This window comes from Onychomys torridus, chromosome 11 (assembly GCF_903995425.1).
Source record: "Onychomys torridus chromosome 11, mOncTor1.1, whole genome shotgun sequence".
Taxonomy (NCBI): Eukaryota; Metazoa; Chordata; class Mammalia; order Rodentia; family Cricetidae; genus Onychomys; species Onychomys torridus.
The window spans coordinates 9,550,806-9,577,713 of NC_050453.1; the positions used below are offsets into that span (position 1 = coordinate 9,550,806).

The 26,908-nt window shown below is 40.0% G+C and overlaps 1 protein-coding gene across 3 annotated transcripts; it reads left to right on the forward strand.

The window, feature by feature from the left end:
* Lyplal1 (lysophospholipase like 1) lies at nt 1-26,577 on the forward strand. 3 transcript variants are annotated; one of them, XM_036203018.1, is made up of 6 exons: nt 1-133; nt 4,510-4,609; nt 13,241-13,374; nt 14,293-14,462; nt 24,845-24,960; nt 25,675-26,577. In XM_036203018.1, exons 4-6 carry the CDS (start codon nt 14,306-14,308, stop codon nt 25,912-25,914), a joined length of 513 nt encoding a protein of 170 aa, XP_036058911.1. In that variant the 5' UTR covers nt 1-133; nt 4,510-4,609; nt 13,241-13,374; nt 14,293-14,305; the 3' UTR covers nt 25,915-26,577. The 3 variants fall into 3 exon arrangements, with proteins under 3 accessions (XP_036058911.1, XP_036058912.1, XP_036058910.1); XM_036203019.1 differs by having other exon boundaries at nt 13,244-13,374; XM_036203017.1 differs by lacking the exon at nt 13,241-13,374.
* Nucleotides 26,578-26,908: the final 331 nt, after the last annotated feature.

Here is a 26,908-nt window from a genome sequence, read left to right on the forward strand (position 1 = left end):
CGAGGGGCGTGGCCGCGCGACTTGGCTCTTGGTTCCGCCATGGCGGTGGCACCCGGTGCTGTTCACTTGCAGCGTTGTGTGGTGTCGCCGGCCGGGAGACATACCGCTTCGCTGATTTTCCTGCACGGCTCAGGTGCATGCATTGCAGTGTCGTGGTCTCCGTCCCGCGTGCTGCCGCTGGGGAAGCACCCTCTCCTTCGTCCCCCAGCTCCCTAGTGCTAGAGGCCTCCTGTGCCCAGGGTCGGGAGGGAGGCTGCCACCTCCCGGGAGGGTGTCTTTTTTCCCTAGAGTGTTGTCTTTATCTAGCTTCCTTCGCTGGTGTCCTTGATCCTTCCAACAACAGCATAGTCTTCTGGGCAGTCCTTACCCCATCCCAAGTTCAGGCACACCACCATTGCAATGTGAGTCTTCAGGCACATGGATCAACTACTGTTTTCAGGGTCGGCCACCAGTGATCTGACATAAACCCTCCACCACCACCGACCCCTGGTCATGAGCCTGTGCCTGCCTTTTCAAGATCATAGGGAGGCTTGATCTTCACGGTGAACTGGGTTGATATTTACAGCCTGTGCTCTTTCTGCTTGGCACCACCAGGCTCCCGTGCGCTTCCCACCTGTCCTTTTTAATGTCCCTCCTCCCTGAATTATCTTTTTGCACTCTGTCATTAAATCTCTGAGGTAAGTACAAAGTCTTATTCTTTCTCCAGGGAGTGCTCCTAGAGAAAGAATAAGAACCCTGTTTTAATCCTTGCATACACGGAGCTTGGCTGGCTTAGGGTGAGTTCCCAGAAAAGAAAAATAATTTGTGTTTCTTTTTTTTTTCCTTTTCTTTCTTTTCTTTTCTTTTTTCTTTCTTTCTTTTCTTTTTTTTAAGAAATGAGATACAGCCGGTGTCCTCAGGGGGCCTACCTAAATTTAAAAACAAAAACAATTCATTAATTTGAGTCAGCAGTGGACAGGGGATCACAAGATGGTGCCTGAGCTACTGCCAAGGGAATAGTAAGGAAAGGGAAAAATGTGGTTGGACATTAGTATGGCATTTGCAACTGAAGGGCTTGTCAGAGTTGTCCAAGAACGCCTTATTTGAGCTGAGACGCGTGTAGACTTAAAGGCAGTAGAGACCAGAACACCGAAGGGGTTGGAAGGCGTGTTAGCAACGTGAGAGATTCTCTTCATTTGAAAATGGGGCTAGAAAAGTTTACTTGCTGTCGCTGTGAATGGTGGGTGACTGGGATTTAAACACAGATGCCTGATTCAGAATTAATATTCTGGGTAGGAGAGGGAGGGGAACCCCAAACTATGATGTATCACTTTGGAAACAGAAGATAAGGGTTGAGTATGTGTAAAGGGGAAGAGGTGGCTGACGACTTATGGCTGTATAAATAGCTGAATAGTGGTTATTCAGGACTCCAGGAGCCTGCAGTGATGAACATCCAGAATTCCCACATAGTAATTCCTTCTCATAATTCAGTGTCTTTAGAAAGAACTAGAATTGGTTCCTCACCTCCCCACCCCGCCTCTGGACCACTTTGCTTAATGCTTCCTATTTTTCAATTTCAAATCACTGACATTTTTATAACCTATAATGCATGTCTGAAATCACAGTCATCCATTCTGTGTGTATTTTACACAGTGTGCACGCACATGTGTGTGTGTGTGTGTGTGTGTGTGTGTGTGTGTGTAAAACTTTACTTTGTACATTGGAAAAAGAATTCATCTAAATAATTCTTCCAGATGTGCAGGTATATTATTCTTACATAATTAAGTCTCCATTGATACGTAAAATGCTCTTTTTAGAATAGGCCTGTCCTGTTAGTTTTTATTGTCATCTTGAACCAGGAGTCCCCTGGGAAAAGAGAGTCTCAATTGAGACATTGCCCAGTTCAGATTGGCCTATGGCTGTGTCTATGGTGAATACCTTGATTGTTGATTGATACAGGAGGCCCCACTGTGGCTGTTGCTACCCCTGGGCAGGTGTCCTGGATCATACCAAAGAGCTGGTTGAGCATGAACCACAGGGATGAGCCAGTATCAGCTTTGCCCTGTGGTTCCTCATCTGTTCCTTTTCAAGTGCCTGCCCTGACTTCCCTTGGTGATGGACTGTTAGCCAGAAGAGTAAGTTGAGATAAACACTTTCCTCCCAAGTTGGCCTAGGTAAGTGTTTTATCACAGCAACAGAATGCAAAGGAGAAGGAGGCCTTGGGCCTCCAGGTTGGAGGGTAACAATTTTACACTGGACTTGAGCATGTGTTTGTATTATAGGAACAGAAGTATTTGCCTTCTGGGTAATCCAAATATAAATAAACCAATTATATGGTTTTACCATGGTTTTGGAATAAGGTACTAACTTTTTGTGTCATTTAAAATTTTTTTCTTGAGAATTTCAGACATGTATACAATGGGTACAAGCTTTTTAAAAAGAGAATTTTGTGAGTAAACCGATGAATGTTGTTTTCTAACATTTGATTGTTTCTTTCACCCAAGGCTGAAAAAGTATTTAAAAACAGACCCCATTTAATAAAGAAAAACAACCTAAAAAGCTTTAGAATCTGGTCTAGAGTGTAGCAGCTGTAGCAAAATATATGGGAATATGCCCCAGGTGTATTTGAACCCTTTTCTACTTCTAAAATGCCTATTTTTTAAAGATACCTTTTAGGATGATTAAAATAAATGTCAGTGAGGCTTGCTTGCTGCAGTCGTCCACACTGGGATGCCTCGCTCTTGTTTCCTCCCCTAGACGTGTCTCCCTTCGGTGTCCCTTCGGTGCCCTTCATCACACTTGTGATTGCCTGAGTTAATGTCTGTGTTCTGTACTGACCTTTAAGACTCCTAAAGGCCATTCTGTGTGTGTCTTGTTGGGGGCTTTCTCCCCGTTAGATTGTCTTTGTGAGGCGGCTGAGTGAAATCTTGCTGAAGTCCCAAGAAACCCTTTGAAGTGGCAGTCTTACCTGGCAGACACTCTCTAGACACTCTTCTCCACCTCTCTTCATTCTCCTACTCAGTCTCTGCTCTCCTGAGTGGAGATGCCAGCAGCTCCTGGATTTCTTGGGTGTCAAAACTTGCTTTCCTTTGCCCTGGATGTTCTTTGTTGTAGCACCACACTTCTCATCCTCCAACTAGATAGATACCCTGCATGTGTCCAGCCTTTGTCGGGGGTGGGGGCTTCCAGACAATTAGTAGATAAAGCAAAATGAAGCTAGCCGGGGAGCTTACATTCTAGTCAAGTTGTTCTGCAGCTTGTTAGCTGGGTCCATTCTGAATGTAGCAAATGCTGATGACACCAAGTGGGTCCTCCTCAGTGGTTACTGTTGTCTCTCAAGTTTATCTTTGGCCACTGGATGCCTGTTTGTCACAGTGACCTAATGTTTTCACCATTGCCATGCTGGTGTGAAGAGGGTCATCCATGAATGGTTAATTGGTAGATACTTTTGATACTTTTTAACTTGATGTCTTAATGAATTGATTAATTACAAATTTAAGGTGGGACTGGGTAAGAATACATACGCAAGAACTAGGACTTGAGTTTGGGTTTCCAACAACCAGGAAAAAACTGGGAATCACTGCATGTGCCTGGGGGAGATAAGAGGGTCTCTGGAGGCTTGCTGAACAGCCAACCTAGTGAAAACAAAAAACAAACAAGCAAAACCTATGAGCCCTATGTCAAGGGGTAAGGCAGAAAGTTATGTAGCAGGATACCCGATGTCTTCTGATGTCTGCATATTTACATGGGCCTGCACCATTACACACACACACACACACACACACACACACACACACACACACACACACACACACACACACACACACAGACAAACACACATGCACACACATACATAAAAACCATAGATAGCATCAGAAAGACAGATAAAAATTTAAAGTTGTGAACTTTAACATTTTCTCTTCAGTAATATATGACACACTTAGATTCTTTCCCTGTCGCCATGCAGATAGCCATACATTAATTCTTACACTAATTTTTTGACCTTGAGTAGTATATAGTCATGATGTTAGGGTATATGAATGTGTCAACACAGTTAAAATCTGATTTCTTCATGTTTAAATTTGAAATAGAATAAATATCTTACCCTTCCCCAGACTTGTTTTCACCAAGAAAATTGTATTAGGTCATGTCAGCTACAATGGTGTAAATCACATGTCAGTTTTTAAAGTGTAGATGGGAAAAGAATAGTGTTAGAAAATAGCTAAAAATAATTCCTCTCTAGAAGAATTCATTATATCTATTATAAGTGAGGAAAGCTGACATTCAGGCTTGAGTATGGTATTCTAACTAATAAACAATACATCTGGATGTATAATAATAAGGATTATTTCTACTATTCATACTTGCTCAACTAATTCTGCCTGCTGAATCTAAACAGCTCTTTTTGGCATGTGGAGAATTTTCACATTCTGTGTTCCAGCCTTCATGTGACCTGAGAGGTACAGAGTACTTTGAAATGCACTGTGTTATGAAGATGTTTATCTGACTGTGAATTTTGTAATTTTTCAGGTCATTCTGGCCAAGGACAGAGAGAGTGGATCAGCAATGTGCTAAACCAGGACTTAACATTCCAGCACATAAAGATTATTTACCCAACGGCCCCCTCCAGGTAAGCAATGCTCAATTTCACTTCTCAGTATAACTCCAGGGCATAAAATAGATGTATGTGCCAGTGAGATGTTTTTAACTTTAACTTGGGATTGAAGATATTTTAAATACAACTCCCACCTGTAAAAATGAATGCTTTACTTTGAAGTTGGGCTAATTGGCCAAGCTTTCCTGGCCTCTCTGGGAAGCATGCTCTGCCACTCACACTGACCCCTTCCCAGCCCAAACTCTGCTTCCTGCCAGCCTGCACAGTGCTCATCTCTTAGATGTGCCTCTTTACCTCACACACCCCAACAGCAAACCTAATTACTTCTGCCAAGATAGTAACTTTCTGATAATTTAGTTAAACCCAGGTTCATAGTTCCTAGAAAAGAGTTTTATACCATTCTTTCTAAGCTTCAGAGGAGGTTAAATACTGCCAGGCTCTTTGAGTCAGTCAACCAAGATAGACATGAGGCACACAGGCCTACTTACTATTATGGCTTTTAAAAAAAGATTTATTTATGTTATGTGTGTGCATGTGTATCTGTGCACCACATGCATGCCTCGTGCCCTCAGAGGCCAGAAAAGGAAGTTGAATTTCCTATAACTGGAATTATGGATGATTGTGAGCACCATGTGGGTGGTGGGAATCGAATTTAGGTCCTCTGCAAGAACAGCAAGTGCTCTTAACCACTGAGCCATCTCTTCAGACCCCTGGCTCTTTATGTTTATTAAATAGTCATCCACATAGTCTTTTTTTTTTGAATAAACAAATGTTGTGTTGTGTCATACAACCCAATCTTTCTCTTGATCTCTTCTCATGTTTTTTCCTTAAGCATGCTTTGTTTTCACAAAAAATGCTAGACTTTCATTTTTCTGTCAACCTTGTATTCACAAGAAAATGATCCAGGATTTCAAGAAACTTCTTATATTCACCAATAAGAACTTATCTCTACAGTCAATAGAATTGAACAGTTATAGAACAAAAGTAGAGTAAGGAGATTTAAAAGTGTTTGTTTGTTTGTTTGTTTTTGGTTTTTTTTTTTTTTTTTTTGGTTTTTCAAGACAGGGTTTCTCCATGTAGCTTTGCAGCTTTCCTGGAACTCCCTTTGTAGACCAGGCTAGCCTCAAACTCACAGAGATCTGCCTGCTTCTGCCTCCCGAGTGCTGGGATTAAAAGCATGCACCACCACCGCCTGGCCAAAAGTTATTTTTATACAACTAAGCTTAGAGGTTTAGTAGCACCCACAGAGAACTTTTAGGGATGGATTTTAAGAGTTTGTTGTTTGTAACTGGTTTCTAGGCAGGTGCAGTTGAAAGGGAGTACTGATATTTTTGTGGAAACTGGAAGGATGGTGTGTTTTAGGCTAATTGTAAATATGATTAAATAAGACATTCCAGGCATGATTCTAAGAATGTAATAGGTTTTATCTCTGGCTAAGAATTTAATGATTATTGTCCCTTGACTTTCCCATATTATCAATTGTAACATGAATTCTAGGTCAGTGTCTTTCAAATTTTAAACCAATAGTATTTCATATTTACATGTCTTCACATGCATTCTATGTCATTTGTAGGTGTTTGGAAGTGTTTGTCCCTCTAGGTTTGTATTATGTCTTCTTTAAATGTTTCATAGCAGTTAGTGAAGTCACCTGAACTTGAAGTTTTCTTGTGAGTTGTTGGCAATGAATTTATTTTCTTTTATAGACCCAAGATTTCCAGATTTTCTATGTATTTTCAAGCCAGTGTCAGTGAAAGTGGAATTTGTCTTTGACCTTATGTACTTATTTTTAATGATTAAATTTCTGTTTGTATATTTTATTTTGGTTCTGACACTATTATTATTATTATTATTATTATTATTATTATTATGTGTGTGTGTGTGTGTGTGTGTGTGTGTGTGTGTGTCTGTATGTGTGTTTTGTCATATCAAGGGGTACCAGTTGTTGAATCTTTTTTTAGAACCAATTTAGGCTTAGCTCTTTTCTCTGTTTGGTTGTAGTTTGGATACAGAGTCTCACTATATAGCCCAGGCTGGACTAGAACTCGTGGTCATTCTGTCTCTGTCTCCTGAGTGCTAGTATTACAGGTATTCACCATACCCAGCACCTTTTTCTCTCTTACTTTTCATTTATACCTATTAATTTTCTTTTTCCCTTCTATTTATATTAGAGCAATAATTTTATCACTACTCTAGCCAAATCTCACCATGTTTTTTTTTTCTGTTTTATTTATATTGGAAGATTTTTTTTATCACATTCATGTTCCTTGTATAATTCTTGTGTAACAAATCACCCCCAAACAACACTTTTATTATGGTCACAAATTTTGTGGGTTAGGAACTCAGAAAGGGCACAATAGCGGTGACTCAATCCCAATTCTGTTGTTTTTGGGGCTTCTCCTGGGAAAGCTTGAAGGTTGGGTGTGACTTATGATTTGTCTGCTGGGGACTGGATCCCTCATCTGAAGGCTTACTCACATAGCTGGCAGCTGATATGGGATATTAGCTGGGGCTTTCCTGCAATCTCTGCACCATGACCCCATATTGGGCTTCACCATTTGATGTTCATTATATATATATATACAGAGAGAGAGAGGGAGAGAAAGTAAATGTGTGTGCATGTTGATCCATGTGCACATGAAGGCCAGAGGTTGAAGTCAGCAGTCTTTCTCTGTTGCTCTCTCCACCTTGTTTTTTGAGACAAAAATCTCTCACCAAACCTGGAGCTCCCCAATTTGGCAAGACTGGCAGGCCAGCAGGCTCCAGAGATCTAGCTGCTCTTTCTGACCTCCTGCTACCCCCAGAAGAGCGCCAACACTTCTGGCTTTTATGTTGGTGCTGAATTCAGATCCTCATGTTTATACGGCGCACATCTCCTCAGCCCACCATTTAGAGTTCTGGAGGCTCCGTTCCCAGAGGAAATAGCCTCAGAGAACAAAGAAGTTAGCTGATGCAGAGCTCATGCAGAAGGCAACCAGGTTGCAAGTAAAGAGTGTAGGCCTTTGCCTCTCAGCAAATGTTAGTCACATTGTGGGAAGGGATTGTGTGGTTACTGTTCTGACTGGATACAAAAAATGTAATTCCTGGATCTTCTATTTAGAAGCCTGTTAGTAATTTCCTTGAATTGAGGGTTATTGAAGTTGTCTTATAGTTGCTGGTTTCTAATTTCATTTCATTGCTATCAGATAAAATATCCTATACAATCCCAGTCTTTGGATTCTTCCTGGGTCTTTATGGTATTGCATGAATTCTATTATGGTGACTCTTCATGTGTATTTTTATATGTAGCATCTAAAAAATACCAGTATAGTCCAAGGTGGCTGATAGCATTACTTACATTTTATATATGCTTGATAATTATTTTTAAGTGGTTCTAGGAGTCATGAGGGGAAGATTTTAATAATTACCTTTTTCTTACAAAATGATCACACTTAGCTTTTGGTAACACCCCAAAGTGTAATTTGTATAATAATTATATACTGCACAGCAGCTTTCCTATACTTATTTTATAAATTTTTTTATCATTTTGTTACTTTTATTAGTGTTGCATAGCAAAACTCCAGCCTTTTATTTTTAGCTTGTCTATCAATTATATTTAAAATATGTTTGTTATAGACAACCTGTGTTCGAGCTTTGCTTATGTCTTTAGCCCATCTGACAGTTTCTGTCTGTTAAATGATTTGTTTAGCCACTTACATTTAATGTAACATTGGATTTATAGGTTTGAATATAAGTCTGTTGGAGTTTTTTGTTCTCCTGTATTCAATTTTCCTCACTTTCTGCACCATTTAAATTTTTTAATATTCAATTTAATGTTCTGTTCTTTTTTCCCTGATTGTGGTAAGGCTCAGTATAAATTGCAGACCTGTCCCCATCCTAGAGTAAATATTTACCACTTTAACTGAATTTTATAACTTCAAAATACATAGTCTCTTTTCCTCTTCCCCTTTATGATTCTCATGTCTTTCATCTACATATGTTGAAAACACCATCAAGTAAGGTTATAATTTTGTTTTTTGTGGTAATAAATGCCACAAAGAACCTAAGAGGGGTCAGTGGTTTATTGTGTTTGCTCAGTGTAGTCTATAATGGCATATCATTGTATTTTCACTAAATTGTGAATTACCCTTTTGTCTATAAGTACTCCTTTTCCTTTGCTATAAATTGGCTAAGCAGGAGTATATTAAATAAAAGTCAACAATAGTTTGCTGTGTTAATTAAAATGGAAAAATAGAATAGTATTAATTTGGACTCTTTAATTGGAAGTACCCAATAAATATTTTCATTTTTGTGGCATATTTTAACTGTGTTTACAACTATAGGTTTTCTTAGTTTGGATTTAATAACAGATTTTCCACTGAAAAATAACCATGTTTTATAGTCCATTTATTATTTTTATGGTATAAATTCTCTTGGTGATTTGAAAAATTCTAAAACTCATCAGACTTGTGTATGCCTCTACATGTTGATTATACATTTTCTCACATAAAGTGAGTGCTTAGCATTTGCAATAAATGTGTACTCTAAAGCAGATATACTTACTTTATGCATTTATATCTTTACATGTCCATATGGGGAGTGCACATATAAGGGGTATGCACATGGAGGTCAGAGGTCAGCTGCCCATGTCCAGACTGAATAAAAAATGGCAAACAATTACAATGTCAAATAATGACGAACACTATGGAGACTGTTAGAGTAACGAGACAGAGTCCGCATTCCAGAATGGAGGCCCCACCACGGAGTCAGAGGGGGTCCTCTGAGAAGGCGACACTGGGGTTGAGACTGTGGGAGCTCAGTACAGGAAGACCATCCCGGGAGAGGAGACCAGTCTCAATGCTCCTGCATCACTGCTGAGCTGGTCCCAGTGACTGGACCCTGGAGCATGCTGGGGGAAATTGGGAAACCAGGACTGAGAATAACTGGAGCCAGGTTGCTATCTGAAAGGCTGCAGATGATCTTCTGGTTTTTATAATTTTAGGGGAACACAGACCAAAATGAAAATGGGTATTCAGCTGAATGCCTTTTTATTAAAAAAAAAAAAAAAAAAAAAAGCTTTGGACATTTCTTCTGGGTTAATTCTTTACCAGTGTGTAATGGGTCGATTGATTGATTGATTTAGGAGCCACACAGATGCTCTCTGCTGAACATATTTGTTTACTGTGGTAATGTCTGAGCTGTTTTTATACCAGCTAATAAAGTGATTTATTTGAGGAAGAAAGTGAATGAACATAACACATGTGCCAGGCCTTTTAGCTGTTTAAAAACAATCTTTTACACTTTAGTTAAAGGTTATTCTAACATCTTTGGAGATTTATGTACTCTTGATTGTTTTCTTAGCAAAAAAAAAAAAAAAAGTTCTGAAGTCTTTTTATCCTAATGATTCCTTTTGAACAGAGAATTTTAATTTTTTTCTTAGAGAAATGGGAGACCAAAAACCTCCAGATGAGTAAATTGGGATTTGCATTGGGCTGTACCTCAGTGGAGCATCTATCTAGATTAATTAAATAAGGCATTGTCAAAGGGAAAAGAGTAAAGTGAGTATCATTTTTTCCCATTAATGGCCGAGTTCCCAGAATGATTCACATCTTAGCCTATGATATCATCCTTCTTTAAGTGCTTAGACAGACAAATAAACAGTTAGAGAAATAGCACAGGGAAATGGAGAGGGAAGCCCAAGTGACTCAAAGGGCGACAGTCTGATTGGAACTTCAGCGTGAGGGCTGTGCATCCACTCTGGAACTAGGCTTCAATAGCAGCCCCAGTGAACTTGCGACTTCACCGTGTATGACAAGGACTTTGAACAAAGCACCTGCTTTCATTTGCTGTAGACTCGTGGTTAACCTTTAAAGGGCCTCTGGGAGGAGGAAGGCTCGGATGATTTCTGCCTTCTCATTGTACCTGAGCTGTCCCCCTCAACCCCGAGCCAGGTAGCTGCTGGGGTCAGAAGGTGCAGTGGGGTGAGTGGGCAGCTGAGGAGCTGCTGTGGGATTTTATCTTTCCCACAGCAACTGAGGGGCCAGAGAGAGAGCAGTGGGAGAGAAGCCTGGAGGGCGCAGTCTACAGAAGTCTGCCCTCCTCCCCAGGCTTTCTCTTAAAACATTAATCTCAGATATAATACTGCATATTAATTAAAAATCCCAAAAGACTTTTATAGAGAATTATATGAGAGTATTTCAGACCTTTCCAAGTGTTTTGATCGACTTCTTTACTAAATAAAGACCCATGATTGTGTAGCGTAGTACGTAGGACCTAGTGTAATAGTGGTAGGAGGGAGGGTGGGGACACCCACTGACAGATGCATAGGTCAGTAGGGGAGCTGCCTTGAAGGAGCCAGAGAGCGCAGGGGTTGTTTGAGCAGTGGCTTTCCTGACTTTTCTGAGATCTGGCACTTGTCCAGCAGGTTAGACGTGATGTCCCTGCACTGTCTACAGTGTGCGCCTTAGGTCGTACGGTTTCCACTTGTCTATGAATGGCGCCTCTTCCTCCCAGTATCCCCCATCACTCCTTCTCTCTCTCTCCATACCTGTCCACGTTAGAGAAAATGAATTTGAGCTTGAGTCATACCACATATGAAAAGGTTTCCCCAGAGTTTAAGCTTTGGAAAGTAAAAATGCCAACACCAGTCATGGAAGGCGCTCTAGCTAAGGCTTTGCTGGGTAAGACTGTAAAACCCCCAGGGGTCTGGAAAAAGCACTTAAATCAGGAAAGCCCAAAACTGAACTTTTAAATGAAGACATTTCAAATGCTTTCAGGTGTGGAATTCTTTATTTGGTAAAAAGGGATACTTTGTAATGATGTAGTCATATTTGAATTAAATTATAAAATAATTTAAAGGATACTATATACCTATGCAAATTACATTTAGAAAACACCACACTTGAAGACAGAAGGCAAATCTTTGTCAGTAATATACAAGTGCTCTTCTAAATTAATGAGAAAAAAATTTAAAACCGTGATACAAAAAATAGCTAATATTATCAGTCATCATTTCCATTAATGTAATGACTTAGAATAGGCAAAGTTAATCAGCACTGGTGGGAACAGTCGGTGTGGCCTGGGAAGTGTATCTGAATTATCTGAAAGGGTCTCAGAGGGTGTTTTGGGAAAGGGGTGGTCACCGTGTCAAAAGCATTTGAACTTGGAGGTTAAAATTGAGCAGGGTTTAATGTGTTAGCCCATAATTTAGTCAATACACTCAACTGAGCCATGTTAGTACCTAGTACCTCCACCAGTACCTGTTTCTACAGGTGCTGTGGGGAAATGTAGTCTTCCTTGTGGTAGAATGGTGGATTTTTACCACTTCCGTTTTATGGAGGCAACTTTCAAACATGTATTAAGGTAAAAACTTAATCCAGCAATATGATTCTTGGCCTCTGTTCCGTAAGAATAATAGTCTCACTACACAAAAAAATGCATCTTTATTAAATATATGCATACATATATATGTATATGTATGTGTATGTTTAATGTCACCCTGTTTACAGGGCCCAGAATGTAGGTACCAAATAAGCAATCATCAGGGGAGAATGGGAGATTTAATTGTAAAGTAGCTTTCGTCTGTGAACATAAGGAATTTTATTTATATAATTATTTGGCTTCACAGGAAAGGAGGCTGGTAGGGATGGCAGGGAACTGGGAGTGGGACCACAATTCAGAGACTCAGATGAAACTGAAAGAACAGCATTCACTGATGAGAAGGTGCGTAGTGAGGACCATTCAGGTGGAGCTCTGTGAGGCTGTGGAGAAGAGCATGCATAATGCACTTTTCAGTTTTGATAGGCAGTAATGCTCAAAAGAAAAATAGTGCTGTAAGGTGGAGGAAGCACCAAGGGTGTAATTGCAGATGGTTAAAACCATTTGCTGCTGTGGAAAAGGAAGGAAAAGGGTGAGGAGATGAGCAAATATTAAATCAGATTTATTATCTCAGAAACCCAAATAGTATATATGGGAAGTGAACTAATGTATTTGTGTATATTTAGTAATATACAGTGACACATCACCATGTTGGTAACATGTTTTTATATATACATAAGGCAGTGGAAATTTTTGGGTGTTTATGCATTGATAGGAATATTCATCACATGCATTAAAACACTTGAAAGCTCATTCCAAAGTAGTATCTCTTGCATGATTCTGTAGGCAGACTTTTCTTCCCCACCTGCTAGTTCCCAAATAACCAACTCAGAGACTCAGTATTAATTATAAATGCTCGGTCAATAGCTCAGGCTTGTTACCAGCTAATTCTTACAATTCAAATTAACCCATTTCCAGTTCTTTACTTGCTGCCATGTGGCTCATTGCATGTTACCTAATTTTGTACACGTCAGGCTTCCCCTGTGGTCTGGCTAGGGATTCCTCTGGCTCTGCCCTTCTTTCCCAGTGTCCTTAGTCTGGTTTTCCTGGCTAACCTTATCCTGTCCAACTATTGGCCAATTGACTTCTTCATTAAACTGATCACAATGTAATTTCCACAGTGTATAGAAGCATTCCACAGCATGATTCCATTAGTAAGCAGAAGATGGCGGCATATGGGCTTTTGTTACATTTGAGTTAGGACAACTTTCTTGTTTCTGAGATTCTGTCAGCTTCTCTGGGAAAGTTTTAAATACAGCCAGGTTCCCAGGTTGAATGTCCATTTGTTTTCAGCAGTGTCCTTGGCAGGGAAAAGTGGTGGCATGTACCTGTCCTCAAGCACCACGATGGCCTGGCAGACACTGGGGAGACCGTTGGTTATGCTGCACTTTCCCTTGTGGTTTCAGAAGAGAAGTGCAAGAAAGCAGGTCAGGTGTGGGCTGGTCCTTTTTGTCTCTGTCTTTTACTTTTCTAAGTTACACATTAACTTGTATCTACATGGCTTGAAAAGTGAGTGTGTAGCTGAGTCTGAGAAACAGAGTTGAAGAGGGAGGGATGAGGAGCTGGAAGTGAGGAGAGTCACTGTGATTGGTTGAGATGCCTTTCAACCATAGTGGGTCATTTGTTGCTGGCTAGATCACCTTTGGCAGTCTTATATAGAAAACCGACCATGCACTTTACTATTAAGTAAGAAAACAAGAGCTTGCCAGGGAATGGGCAGCGCCTCTGGTCAAACCTCTTGTCCCTTATCTTGGGCAGCCCTTCCTTCTCCGTGTTTTAGCAGAGCTGCCCCTGCACAGCAAAGTGTTGCCAAAATTGTCCTCATCCCCCTTTGTTTACCTCTGCTGACCCAGAGCTTAGACATGAAACCTTTAGCCACACTGTAATTGATTTATGAATATTTAGAATGTGCACAAGGATGTGTATAAAACATAGCATTAATGTATGTGAATGGGCTAATATTCATAGCACCAGAATTGTCCTGCCTCCTAAAATAAGTAGTCAATGGGCTTGTGTGATGCCCAGAGGGCAAGGGTGCCTGCCACCAGGACTGAAGACCCATGTTTTACCTCTTCACTTCATGGTGAAGGAGAGAAATTGTGCTTCAGATGTGCTCTGACCGCCACATTGCCCATGTCACACCGCCCCAGTAAATAAATATCACAATTAGACATTTAGGTAAAGATGGTGAGCCAGCTTTAGGAAATGTTAATAGAATGAATATGCTAATGCAGTATATATGGGTCATTTTCCATACAAATTCTTTAATATAAAATTCAGCAAAAAATAGTACATTAATCCTTTAGAAGTTTTAATATCACTTTGTTGTTGTTTGTTTTAAACAGGCCATATACTCCTATGAAGGGAGGGCTCTCCAATGTGTGGTTTGACAGATTTAAAATATCTAATGACTGCCCGGAACACCTTGAGTCAATTGATAGAATGTGTCAAGTGCTCACTGAATTGATTGATGATGAAGTAAAAAATGGCATCCAGAAGAGCAGGATATTAGTAGGTGAGGTCTTTATAACATTGGTAATGTATTTCACTTTTGTCTTAATTACATTTCTTGAGTTATATTTGTAACATTGTTTACAAGTATGTGAATATTGCTTGACGCGTTCACAGTTTTGGATAAGCTACATGTGCAGCTTTCAGAAATATTAGAGTCATAAACAACAGCTCATGAAACTTTCACTGATTTTCATTTTTAATAAGAACTCTTTTTTGGCTTGTTTATTTGTTTCAGACAAGGCACTGCTATATAGCCAAGACTGACCTCCAAGTCCCAATTCTCCTGCCCCTACCTCCCAAGCTCTGGGCTATAGGAATGCATCATCATGTCCTATCTAATGTGCCATTGTTTTAATGATAAATAATTTTCTACTTTAGTTTTAACTGAGATTATCCATTGTAATGGAAAAAATACTTTTTCTTTCATGTAGCTGGGGTCTTACCATGATTGAAATCGAGTACATGGTGAGAATGTGTTGTCAAATTCATGAGCAGCAAGTCTTTTGAGTGAATGTCACAAAACTAAAACATCGATAACCATGTGTTAAACATGTCACAGTGATCCCTGTTCCCAAGGGCATATAAAGCTGTGCATAAATTATGTATTGAATTCTTCTTTGGCTGAACTCATCAAATACATACACCAGCAAAATTTCTATTTAACATATACAAATACAAGATGAGATTTATAGAATGTCAGTAGTACCGAATGTTTTGGTTGCACAAACTTGTAACAGCTGTATTTGATGATGAAATTATAATGCAAATTAAACATCTCCATCATGTGCTAAATAGCATTAAAATGTACTCAGAAATCTTCTAGATACTGGATTAAAGGATATTTTCAGTGCTATGAAGCTCCTTGGTGCTCACTGAAGTACTGAACTGTTCAGTGAGTTACCAAGGTCTATCCTTTTCACTATTCAATGATCCTTTAAACCCAAATTATTGCAAAATAGATTTCTGCTAGCTTTACTCTATCTAATGTGTCTGTTAGAATATATAGCTACTGTTGAAATCTATGCATTCACATGTGTGTGTGTGTATGTGTGTGTGCATGGCACACACACTTCATATTGAAGAATGAAAGTTATATTATCAAAGCAAATGGTTGCAAAGTAGGACAACTGTGAGATTTTAAGGGAATTGGAGGAAAGCACTAGGTACAAAATGGTTTCCTTATTCTTCTGTGTGATAATAACCAGAGTTCTGACGTACTATGAGATAATGTGTGCTAATGGGACCGTGTCGCTGAGATTATAAGTACAACCATTGAAACTTTGTAAAGGATGCTGCTTTAGACCTGATGCAGGTGACAACACATCCTTTTCCTGTGTGTTAATTTGATTGCTGCTATTTTATTGTGTCACACTCAATTAGAAATAGTTTTTCGTATTATACATGATCTGCCACCTCTTCCAGGGACTCTGTCGTACACTAGAATGGTTTTTAGACAAACTGGTATGCCTAAGTTGTTCATAAAACTTAGGTGTTGGAGTAGTAGAATTTCTCAAAAACTCCAATGGGATAGGAACTGAAGTCAGACATTCTAATGTAGAAGTATTGTGGGAGAAATGATTGGAATATGTGGAACAGATAAGTATGGAGAGAGCAAATAGATCTTAGGGTAACCCCTAAGAGGACTTCTTCCTCAGAAACATAACCCTCCATCTGACCTTAAAGCATGGAAAGAAATTGGTAAAGTAAGAGAAAAACCTGTCTGTGGAAGAAAGCAAGGGGCCCATCGCATCCTCTCAGGAAACAGTATTTTGGTATACACCCCAGGACTTGGTTAGCATCCCCAAATTTCACAGAGAACAGTGGTGTGATGGGATGTTCACTTCACAAAGACACCAACCATGCTGTGGAGGTGACATGTGAAGCTCACTAGGACAGCAGGAAGGCAAACATAACAGAGAAGGAGATTCACGGAACGATAGACTCACTCTAAGATGTGGAGAAGACAGAGGTAAGATGGCTCCAAAAACGAGTATAACTGACTGTGGAGCAGGCACAGAGAATGCATTTTCCAAATCCTGTGCAAAGGGCTCAAATTGTTCTCCTAATAGAAAACATTAGTAAGCTTCTGTTGTAAAGGAAGAATGAGGCAAATGTTCTGCCTGGGGTATACATCTGATACACAGGAAGTCAGTGCAAGAGATATTCATGAATCCTCATGGGGCGTGCTAAGACTTTAAGACAATATTCACTTTATTTGTTTTTGCATTATTTACACACAACATGAGTCTATAAAAGTTCTGATATAACTTAGAAGAAACACAGTCATGCAATTACTTTCTGGAAGTTGACCAGATAGTCTCTGGTAGAGGCAGTGCTGAATCCTGGACTGTGAGGAAACTGAGCAGTATGAGATTGGCCTGTGTTCTGGCTTTCTTACACATTCATTGTGAGTGCCCATGTGTAAAATATGAGCACATTTCATAGTCAGTGCATACCTCTCAGGTTTACTTCATGAACTTCTGTAGCTGGAAGGTTTCTCTGGTCCTGCCCAGCCCTGTGGTTGGGGCAAATCTCTCCCAACCCATATCTTGCAACTGCTTGGTCCCAAGTAAACACATAAAAGCTTAATATTATTTATAAACTGTATGGCCTATGGCAAGCTTCTTGCTAGCTAGCTCTTATAACTTAACCCATTTCTATTCATCTATGTTTTCCCACGTGTTCCTTGGCTTTTCCGGTTTACTGGCATGTTGTTTCTCCTTTGGCAGCAGCTAGTGTCTCTCTCCAGACTCTGCCTTTCCCTTTCCTGTCTGTCTCTTTGGATTTCCCAGCTGCCTCTAAGCTGCCTTGCCATAAGCCAAAGCAGCTTATTTATTAACCAATCATAGCAACAGATATTCACAGCATACATAAAGACATCCTACAGCACTGTGTAAAATATGAGCACATTTCATAGCCAGTGCATACCTCTTGGGTTTACTTCATAGACTTCTGTATATTTTTATTTAAGAAGTAAAATAAAACTGGAGATTGAGAGGCTCCAGTATGCACTATTGTCCTGGGAAAGCCTAGAGATGATGGTAATGCTCTCCTGCTAGCTGACACTTGGGTCATAGCAGCCATTCCATATCCGTGTTCTGTTTGGAAAGTGTTGAAATCATAAGCTTCTCTTCCTTATACAGCTGTCCCACTTGAGCTTTGCAATGAGAAAGGTAGGATATAATTATTTTCATTCCACAAATGAAGGGACTACAATTCAGAGATTATGGGATGTAACACAAATCTTAAAAGGTCTTATTAATAAAATCAAACCTGAAGCCAGGTATTGGGATGAATGCTGGAAGATCAGAGAAGCAGAACAAGCCAAAGCTTCCTCACCTCGCCAATTCCTCAGCCGATTCTGTTTCCTCCAACTGGAAGCCTCTGAGTCCTCATCCAAATGGATCTCAACTGAACTGCTGCTCAAAAGCCTAAAAGTTTAACCAGGCTCTAGTTCCTGGTCCTCAGCCTTATATACCTTTCTGCTTCCTGCCATCACTTCCTGGGATTAAAGGTGTATGTCACCATGCCTGGCTGCTGCCAGTGTGGCTTTGAAGTCACAGAGATCCAGATGGATCTCTGCCTCCAGGATGCTAGGATTAAAGGTGTGTGTGCCAGATCATTTTCTGGCCTCTATGTCTATCTGGTGGCTGTTCTGTTCTCTGACCCCAGATAAGTTTATTAGGGGTGCACAATATTTTGGGGGACACAATATATCACCACAATGGGTGACACAGCAGGAGCCTAGAACCCAAGCTTCTTGATTTAGTCAAGAACTTTCTGCCAGGATCAGGATCCATTCATGGCCACTAGGTGGTGACAGTTGGTTAAGAGAGAATATTGATATAATTTAGGTTTAGTTTTGATCTAGAATGTATAGAATCTGACACCAATATTTTGATACTATGGGTATATGATCCAAATTATGCAATGGGGGGGAGTAAGCGTTTATAGGACCATACTTATGTCACATGGGTGACCTACATATTCATTATGACAGGCTCATCATTAAAGTAATCATGCTCTGTTCATAAAACTGCATGTGATATAGCCGTTAAATTCACTGTCTACACATAGAAGGCATTCAGTGTTTATTTTTAAATTTAGTTCTTTACTTTCATGTTTTGAAACCCATGGGAAGACTTTTCATAGAAGGGATCCACATAAGAATGCAAGATACAATATAGATTAATTCAACTGTTAAAACAAAACTTGAAAACCTGCTAAAGGAGTCTAGATACTAAGAATTTCAGGATTGGCTTCCTTTATTTGTTTTATTTATAGAGGAAACACTACAGAATGGGCATGTGTTGATATAGTAACATTATGATAGGATTTAAAATAAAAGTAAGCAAGGGGCATCTAGAACTCACAAGATGCAGCCATTTACTGAACCCTCAGGTCCTGCCTGGAGCTAACGTGGAATGATGCCATTGTTCTATGTATATGTGCAAATAATGTATTTTTACCAATTAAAAACAACTCAGGATTCTTTTAGCAATGCTTACCAGGCCTCCAAAGGCTTGATTGGGACTGTTGTCCTAACACTTTCCCATAAAATAGTAGAAATATTGTAACTTGCAAACTTTATGGGAGAGGAAAACAGAAATAACCATGGTAACCATGAGTTGCCTATTCCCAGATCTTTTGAGCCTTTTCTCAAGTCTGAAGAGTATTAGAGTACCATGTAAATGAAACAGAGGGACTGAGATTTGGGATGGTGGTGGATTTTATTACCTTTTTAAAAAATCTGTTCCCTTGATAGCAGACTTCATATTTTTGTCCTTAGGAATTTGCATTAAGATAGAACACATTAATTTTCCCAGTATAGATTTTTTTATAGATTGTTTCTTTTTTATTTTATATAAAGAGTTCATAAAGCCAAGTTTATTATTTTTTTACATGTTTTATTCAGCTTGTTAATCTTAAGTGTATGTTAAATTGTTACCTCTTACTACTTTAAACACTTGACCAGCAACTATAAATGCCCACCATAACCATTACCTACAGTGAATTTATTGTTTTCTGTTTACTTACTGAGTAGGATATTGTGAGCTGGAGTTTAGACTCCTAGATGAAAAATTGACGCCAATAACTGGTCCTTTGTGTTCAGTTTTCCCCTTTGAGGGAAAATATACAAAGTTCCTTTTCACAGTGTCCCCTGCTAGAGGTGACAGTGTTGTCAAAGCCAGCAAGTGAGGAGCTATGCTTACCTCACAGGATTGTAAATGGATTAGAGACTTAAAGTGGGATCCTAATAAGATTTCAGTATGCACATGTTCTCTGTTGTGATGTACATAAACACAAGGCCAAGTGCCTGTAGGAAATCTTTTTGTGTTTTCTCTCTTTTTTCTTCTTCTTCTCATCTCTTCCCCTGCCCCAAGCCCTCTCTCTTATTTCTTTGTTTTCTATCTTAGGCTAGTCTCATCAAAGGACACTGAAGCCACACAAAGTCACTAGATATCTTACTTAATAAAAGTGAAATGTCAGTGGTGCTTAATGTGTAAAGTTTTGTGGTTTTATAATCACTTTAAAACATGTTTTGGCCTATTAGTTTGTTTGATTTGCACTTTAGTTTTTGATGATCCTTATCTTGAGATTATCTTTTATAAATTAATTCCTTTAGCTGAATTGGGTCGTGGAAAGTTGTTCTCTCTGCTACACTTAGATGCTCTTCATCCTTTACATACAGCTGCCATCAATAGCTGTGGCTCTTTCAATTCGAATTTAGGCTAGCTAACAAACACAATTTAAAGCTTAGCCCCATCACATTAGCTGTCCTTGAAGTGATCGCGAGAAGTGTTTGAGAAAATGTAACTCCAGCTCTTCAGTTTCTCCGAAAAGAGCAGCTCTGTAACCCTGGTGTTCGAAGAAGAAGGATCCATCTTCAACCATGGCCATGCTTGCACTTAACCCAGAACACTTACTGTTGAATTACTCACCGCAACAGCCGTGCTTCCCAAACATCTGATTCTTATGAGAGTGCTTGAAACCAGACATGTGTGATGGGATTTTGCTAGTGGCCCAGAAATGATATTTTTAAGAAGACAAATTGTGAATGTTCAGGGCAGAGCACACTAATCATTCACTCCATATTTCTTTTCGCTTGTGAGCTGCTGTGTTGTCCAGGTTGACCTCAAACAGTCCTCTTGCCTTCCATTCCTGAGTGCTTCGATGACATGACAGCACCACCATTCCCTGCTTCAACCATAGATAGTTTTTTAAAGCTTTATTATCATATCAAATTGCCAGAAAATGACATTCCCTGATGATAAATTTGCCTCCTTGAAGAAGTATCTTTTGCAAACTTCAGTTTACATTAACTTCATTTATTCTGTGAATATTTATGAAGCTCCTGCTGTGCCCAGCCCTGCTCTGAGCATAGGGAGATCTTTCTTCTCCAGTGAATGCTAAGGCGTTATGCTCTTTATTGAAGACTTTATTCAAGTGTCAGTAGCACAAGTGGCCACATGCACAATGTCTGGCCTTTGAGTTGTATGTTTAATAAAGATCCACTTAATAAATTCCAGCAAGAAATTAAATGCTAGGAACAGTTTCTAGAATGATTTATTATGATTCCTTCTGTGAAGGAATATTGCCTTGCTATAGAGGAACAGTTAAACCTCCAGCTATGGCTTGAATTATCACCCTGCCAGTATCATGGCCTGCTTCTTTCCCTCTCCTCAGCCTCACACTTCCTCCAAATTCATATTCATTCATATTCTCTCTCTGTGTCTCTGTCTCTCCATGTGTGTGTGTGTGTGTGTGTGTGTGTGTGTGTGTGTGTGTGTGTGTGTGTTTCTCTCTGTCTCTTTCTCTCTGTGTGCCTTTATGTTTCTCTGTGTGTATCTGCCTCTCCCTCTCACCCTCCTTTCTTCCCTCTTTCTCTTTACTTTTTTCTGTGTCTGTTTCTCTCTCTGTTTCTGTCTCTCTGTCTCTGTCTCTGTCTCTCTCTCTCTCTCTCTCTCTCTCTCTCTCTCTCTCTCGTGTGTGTGTGTGTGTGTGTGTGTGTGTTTCTGCTTTTCTGTGTGTGTGTGTCTGCCTGTTTACCTCTCTTTCTCTTGTGTGTGTGTGTGTGTGTGTCTTTCTCTGTGTACGTGTCTGTTTCTCTCTGTTTTTCTGTTTCTGTGTGTGCGTGTGCGTGTGTCTGTCTGTCTGTCTGTCTGAATGTCTGGCCCTGCCTCTCTTCATCTCCTTCTCCCTTCCTCTCTCTCTCCCTCCCCTTCTCTCTCTCTCTCTCTCTCTCTCTCTCTCTCTCTCTCTCTCTCTTTCTCTCTCTCTTCACACACACACACACACACACACACACACACACACACACACACACATCCTAGAATCATTTTAGAGGTGTAGCCCATGGTTAACAGTGTGCTTGACTTTACAATTCATATAAATGGGTAAGACACAAAGGAAGAGGTCAAAAAGATGGGCATTCCCAATACTGACCCACGAGAATGTAGGAAAGTTACAATTCTGTTCCAAGAGTTGTTGATCTTACTCCCCAGCAAAAAATGGATTTATATATTTATGATAAATGTAAACTTTGAAAGCCTTTGAAGATTCAAGTTTTAGCACCAACCAACTATACACTGTTGGTTCAGAAATCTGATGGAAATTGTCAAGGCTATGTACACTAGCTCTCTTATTTGTCTGGAAATTAAGTCTTGGATTTTAATGAATTTTTTCATTCAGGTGGGACATGTCACAGGCAGACTAGAAATAAGGGTCCCATATTTTCAGTCTTAACATCATGCTACCAAGTTTTAAGTTAGAAAATATTAAGAGAGGCTTATAAAATATCAATTTTTAAAATATCAAATTAACAGACATTCTAGGACGGCTGGTTGGTTGTTTCTGAGTCAGAGTCTCATGTAGCCTAGGTTTACCTTGAACTTCTGTTCCTCCTGCCTCCATCTCCTTTGGGCTGGCAGTATAGGGGTACACCAGCAATGTGGATTCAGTTATGCAGACTTAATTATTCAGTTGTCACCATGTGCCAGACCCTGGACTGAACTGGGTGTTTAAAGAGAAGCTAGCTAATGAGCAGATTCGCTAGGAGAAGGAGACACCACTCAGCAGGTTCTAGGACTCAGCTCATTTCTGACAATTGAAGAAAGAACTGCCTCTTCCTCTCGAGGTTTGCAACATGAGAGAACTAGTATGTCTTCAGCAAATCAAAACGAGAATTTTGTTTCAGACCCACATAATGTTAGCTACTGTGTAGAGACTTCAGAAGAAAGAGGCCCGAAGCTAGAACTGTAGGAAATCACGTGAAAGTAACGATGCTGAGACTCCACTCTGCACAGGCATATAGTCAATGGCTGGGGATGCTTACCTGACTGTGCCAAGTTCTGTATGTCCAGAGGAAACACATTGAGGATGCATCAGTACAGCTACAGCTACAGCCCACCGGCTGTTCAGTCCGGGCAAGGCTCACACATAAAGGCAAGCACATAGTGTCTTAAGATATGCATCCTCTCTTCCCTTGCCAAGCTGTTCCTGATCCTTCCTTCGCTGCCTGCATCTGGGATGGATGGGTCTGTCATCTCCTTTATGGTGGTTCTTGTCCACACCAAGTCTAGTCACAAGACTCTAGCACTACTGGTGCTCACTGCCATAACCATCATTTTTATCATGCATGCTTATTACTTACAAAATTGTGCCTGTAGGAGAAATCTAAACCTCGTAATCTGCTGTCTTTTATATATTTGAATCCTGTGCCCTAATTAATAGCAGCTGCCTTCCCCAGAGAAAGAACTCCTCTGAATAAATATCAAAGGATGAGAGAAAGGACATTAAGCTCTGCCACAGGGATCTTGATCCCAAAAGTCTTTACTTTACACCTTTAAGCAGGCCACCTGGTTTCTGGGGCCTGTCTTCTCAATGCATGGAGGGAGAACCTTATACATTCACATGAGGAAGGCTAAGATTGCACTTTATTATGTGAAGTAAGGCAGTAGGCTAAAAATTAGGAGACTGAATTGTGTACCAGAGTGTAATTTTAAACTCTGTAAATGTGTGGTTTGCTTCCATTTTTAATTTCTCATAGAATACAAAGAAGATGCGTTCAGCTCTCGCTAAAGGCCAGGACCACCACAAGGAGCTCTGAGCTCTAGCCATGTGGTCAAATCCTCTGTCTCTCTGCTCTTTCCCTGCATGCCATCTCTACTCTGAGATACACATGTTTTTTCATCAGCATCTCCCCCCCCACCACCGCCCCGGCAAATAGCAGGGTCTTCATGTGTTTGGCCTATTTGTAGTAGGGCAGCCTGGGCTACATAGTAAGACTCTATCTCAAAAAACTAAGGGCTAGCAAAGTTATGTGAGGCTTAAGGATGATAAGTTCCAGGCCAGCCTGGGATACATCATAACCAAGGGCTGACAAACATACCTGAGCCCTTGGAGCACTTCAAGTAGTTAAGTAACTAAATGGCTTTTCTCATAGCGGTGAGTTCATTTCATTTTATCTCGTCAGTTTACAAAATAATATCATAATTCCAAAATGCTTCATCTAGCTCATCAATGTTGTTAATCATGCTTCCTAATGCAGAGGTCTCCAGGCATCTGTTATGGGTGAAAGAGCAGAAACATGTCTATTAGTGGAGCCCATAGCACAGCAAGTGATAGAGAGAGGAGCATGGTATTAACTGTGGTGGGAGGGCTCCTATAAGTAAAACCCAAACTCAAGTATACACTAGAAGTTTAACCAAGTCAGAATCATAGTATGACTTGTATTTTGAATTATGATAAATGCTTTTCTTGATGCATGTGATTTCTCTAAGTTGGGCTCTTTTTGTAATACATCTCTTTACCACTGATGTCTTGGAATTACTTACTCAAAGCAGGGTTTGTTCTCTGAGCCCTGAAGAAGACTGGTGGCTTGAATAAGAATGGCCCCCGTAGGCTCAGATATTTGAATGCTGGGTCACCAGGGAGTGGAACTCTTTGAAAGGATCAGAAGGATGAGGAGGTGTGGCCTTGTTGGAGGAAGTGTGTCACTGGGGATGGACTTTGAAATTTCAAATGCCCACACTAGGCTCAGGTACACTCTCCCCCACTCTCCTCCCTTATCTTTTTACTTGAGGATCAGAGTGTAGTTCTCAACGCCTTCTCCAGCACCATGTCTGCCTGCTGTGATGATAATGTACTAACCCAATTAGATGCTTTCTTTTATAAGAGTTGCCTTGGTCATGGTGTCGCTTCAGCAATAGAAGAGTGCTTAAGGTGGAGACTGACGTTCTTTTTAGGAGTATAGTTCCTTCACATCTCCAGACGGCTTTTAAATGTTTGTGAAAGATTGGTCCTGACATGTCTTATTCTGAGTATTATGTGACCATGTGTGGTCCTCTCTTTCTAATAATGCCCGTGTGTTGTTTCCTTTAGGGGGATTTTCTATGGGAGGCTGCATGGCGCTACATCTTGCATATAGAAATCACCGAGATGTGGCAGGAGTATTTGCTCTTTCTAGTTTTCTGAATAAAGAGTCTGCTGTTTACAAGGTAAGTCTCAGGCTTAAAAAACACACAAACAAATGTATCATGAAACATAAACACATTGAAACTAAAATAAAGTTGATGATAGAGCAATAAAATGTGGTGCCTGGTCAATAAATATTAAATGTCTGTGGAATCCATGGACATATAAATCATGTTGATTATAGGAAGCCTCTATGTTTAGCAATTCCCCCTTGAAAAGGACAGTTATAAGGAAAGATACATTTAGTATTATATGAATCCTTCATACAGAACTACAGTGTGTAAGACAATAGATGGGCTTGCTTATCATGAGTCTACTCAGAAATCAATTATAAAGCAACTGTTTTACAGCAGTATTCAAGATTATGACTATTCTACATGATGGTGTTATAGCTCCATTACCAAAAATTGAACAGAGCATTTAACTGGGACTTCCCTTCAGGTGTGTGTCAGCTCTATAATTCTTCCTCTCCCTCCCTCCATGAAGAAGTCTCTTTGCATTTCACTTATTTCTTCAGGAAGTGCTTTCCTGGCCTTTGAAGAGTCCTCAGTGGTATAAACACATAAGGCACACACCCACGCAGCCCTCACAGAGGCCTGCTCACTGGCATACAATGCACACCTCACTCTCTGCCATCTCTGGAAGCTCCCTCTTCATTTACCTACAGAAGCCATAGTAAACTAGGAGTGGTCTTCTCTGATGGTTGCCAAAGTGGACTGTCTTACCCCTTCCTTTAGGATCTCCAGCAAAGTGACGGCACACTGCCTGAGCTTTTTCAGTGTCATGGAACTGCAGACGACCTGGTACTTCACTCTTGGGGCAAGGAGACAAACTCAAACCTGAAATCTCTAGGAGTGAGCACAGTGTTTCACAGTTTTCCAACTCTTTACCATGAACTGAACAGAACTGAGCTGGAGAGGCTGAAGTCGTGGATTCTTACAAAGCTCCCAGGAGAGATTGATGGCCAGAATAAATGAATCCTCACCGGCATACTGATTATATTATCTTACATTTAAGAAATTTTTTCCTTATTTGATCCTCACAAAAATTATCATGGTGACACAGCCAACACTCCCATAATACATGAATGGAATTTATAATAATCTGTTTTCATTCAACAAAATTGTCTTGAGAATTATCATGTTGTAAATGCCAACTGTTTATTTTGTGGCTGCATAGATGTCATTTTATGGACATACTGAAATTTGCTGATACATTTTCGACAGGTTTGGGTCACTTCCTGTGTGGGGCTGTCATAAGCATTCACCCTCACAACAGAGACTCGGCTGGGTGGTGTACTGTATTGTTACCTGAAGCTATCTAGCTGTTTGTGAATGTACTTTTACAGTTTTCCATTCCAGTCAGTGTGATAGCCCCTGCTGCCCAGTTCTTTACCATACTTTCGTTGTGACCGTTCTAGTGGCTGCATAGTGTTTGAGTTCCATAGTGTTTCGTTTCTGTTATGCAGGTTGGATTTCCATTTTCTTGGTGCCAGTAATGTGATACATAGTCCTACACTGGGGGATTTTCCCACATTTATGAAGAATCAGTTTATCCTCTCCAATTTGTTTCCAGATTGTCTTTGTGAAAAGTGGTTTACTGTCAAATTATAAAGACAAATAAAATATGAATAAATAATTCACTGACTCATAGAATTACTTATTAAAATGTCTAGTTCTATAAGGAGTAATATCTTATTAAAGGTAGAATTCATTGAGACCACTATGTGGCATCGTTTTTGAAATGAATTGTTACAAACACTTAAAGATCTTTAAGTATTTTAAAATAAGCATACAAAATAATAGTACTTTTCATGGTTTTCACACACATGTATTGTACTTGCTCACAGTTTTTCCTCATAAACCTCCCTGCACCTCCTCCCATTGGTCCACTCAGTCATGTCAAATAGTCCCTTCTACTTTCTGTGTGTGTGTGTGTGTGTGTGTGTGTGTGTGTGTGTGTGTGTGTTCA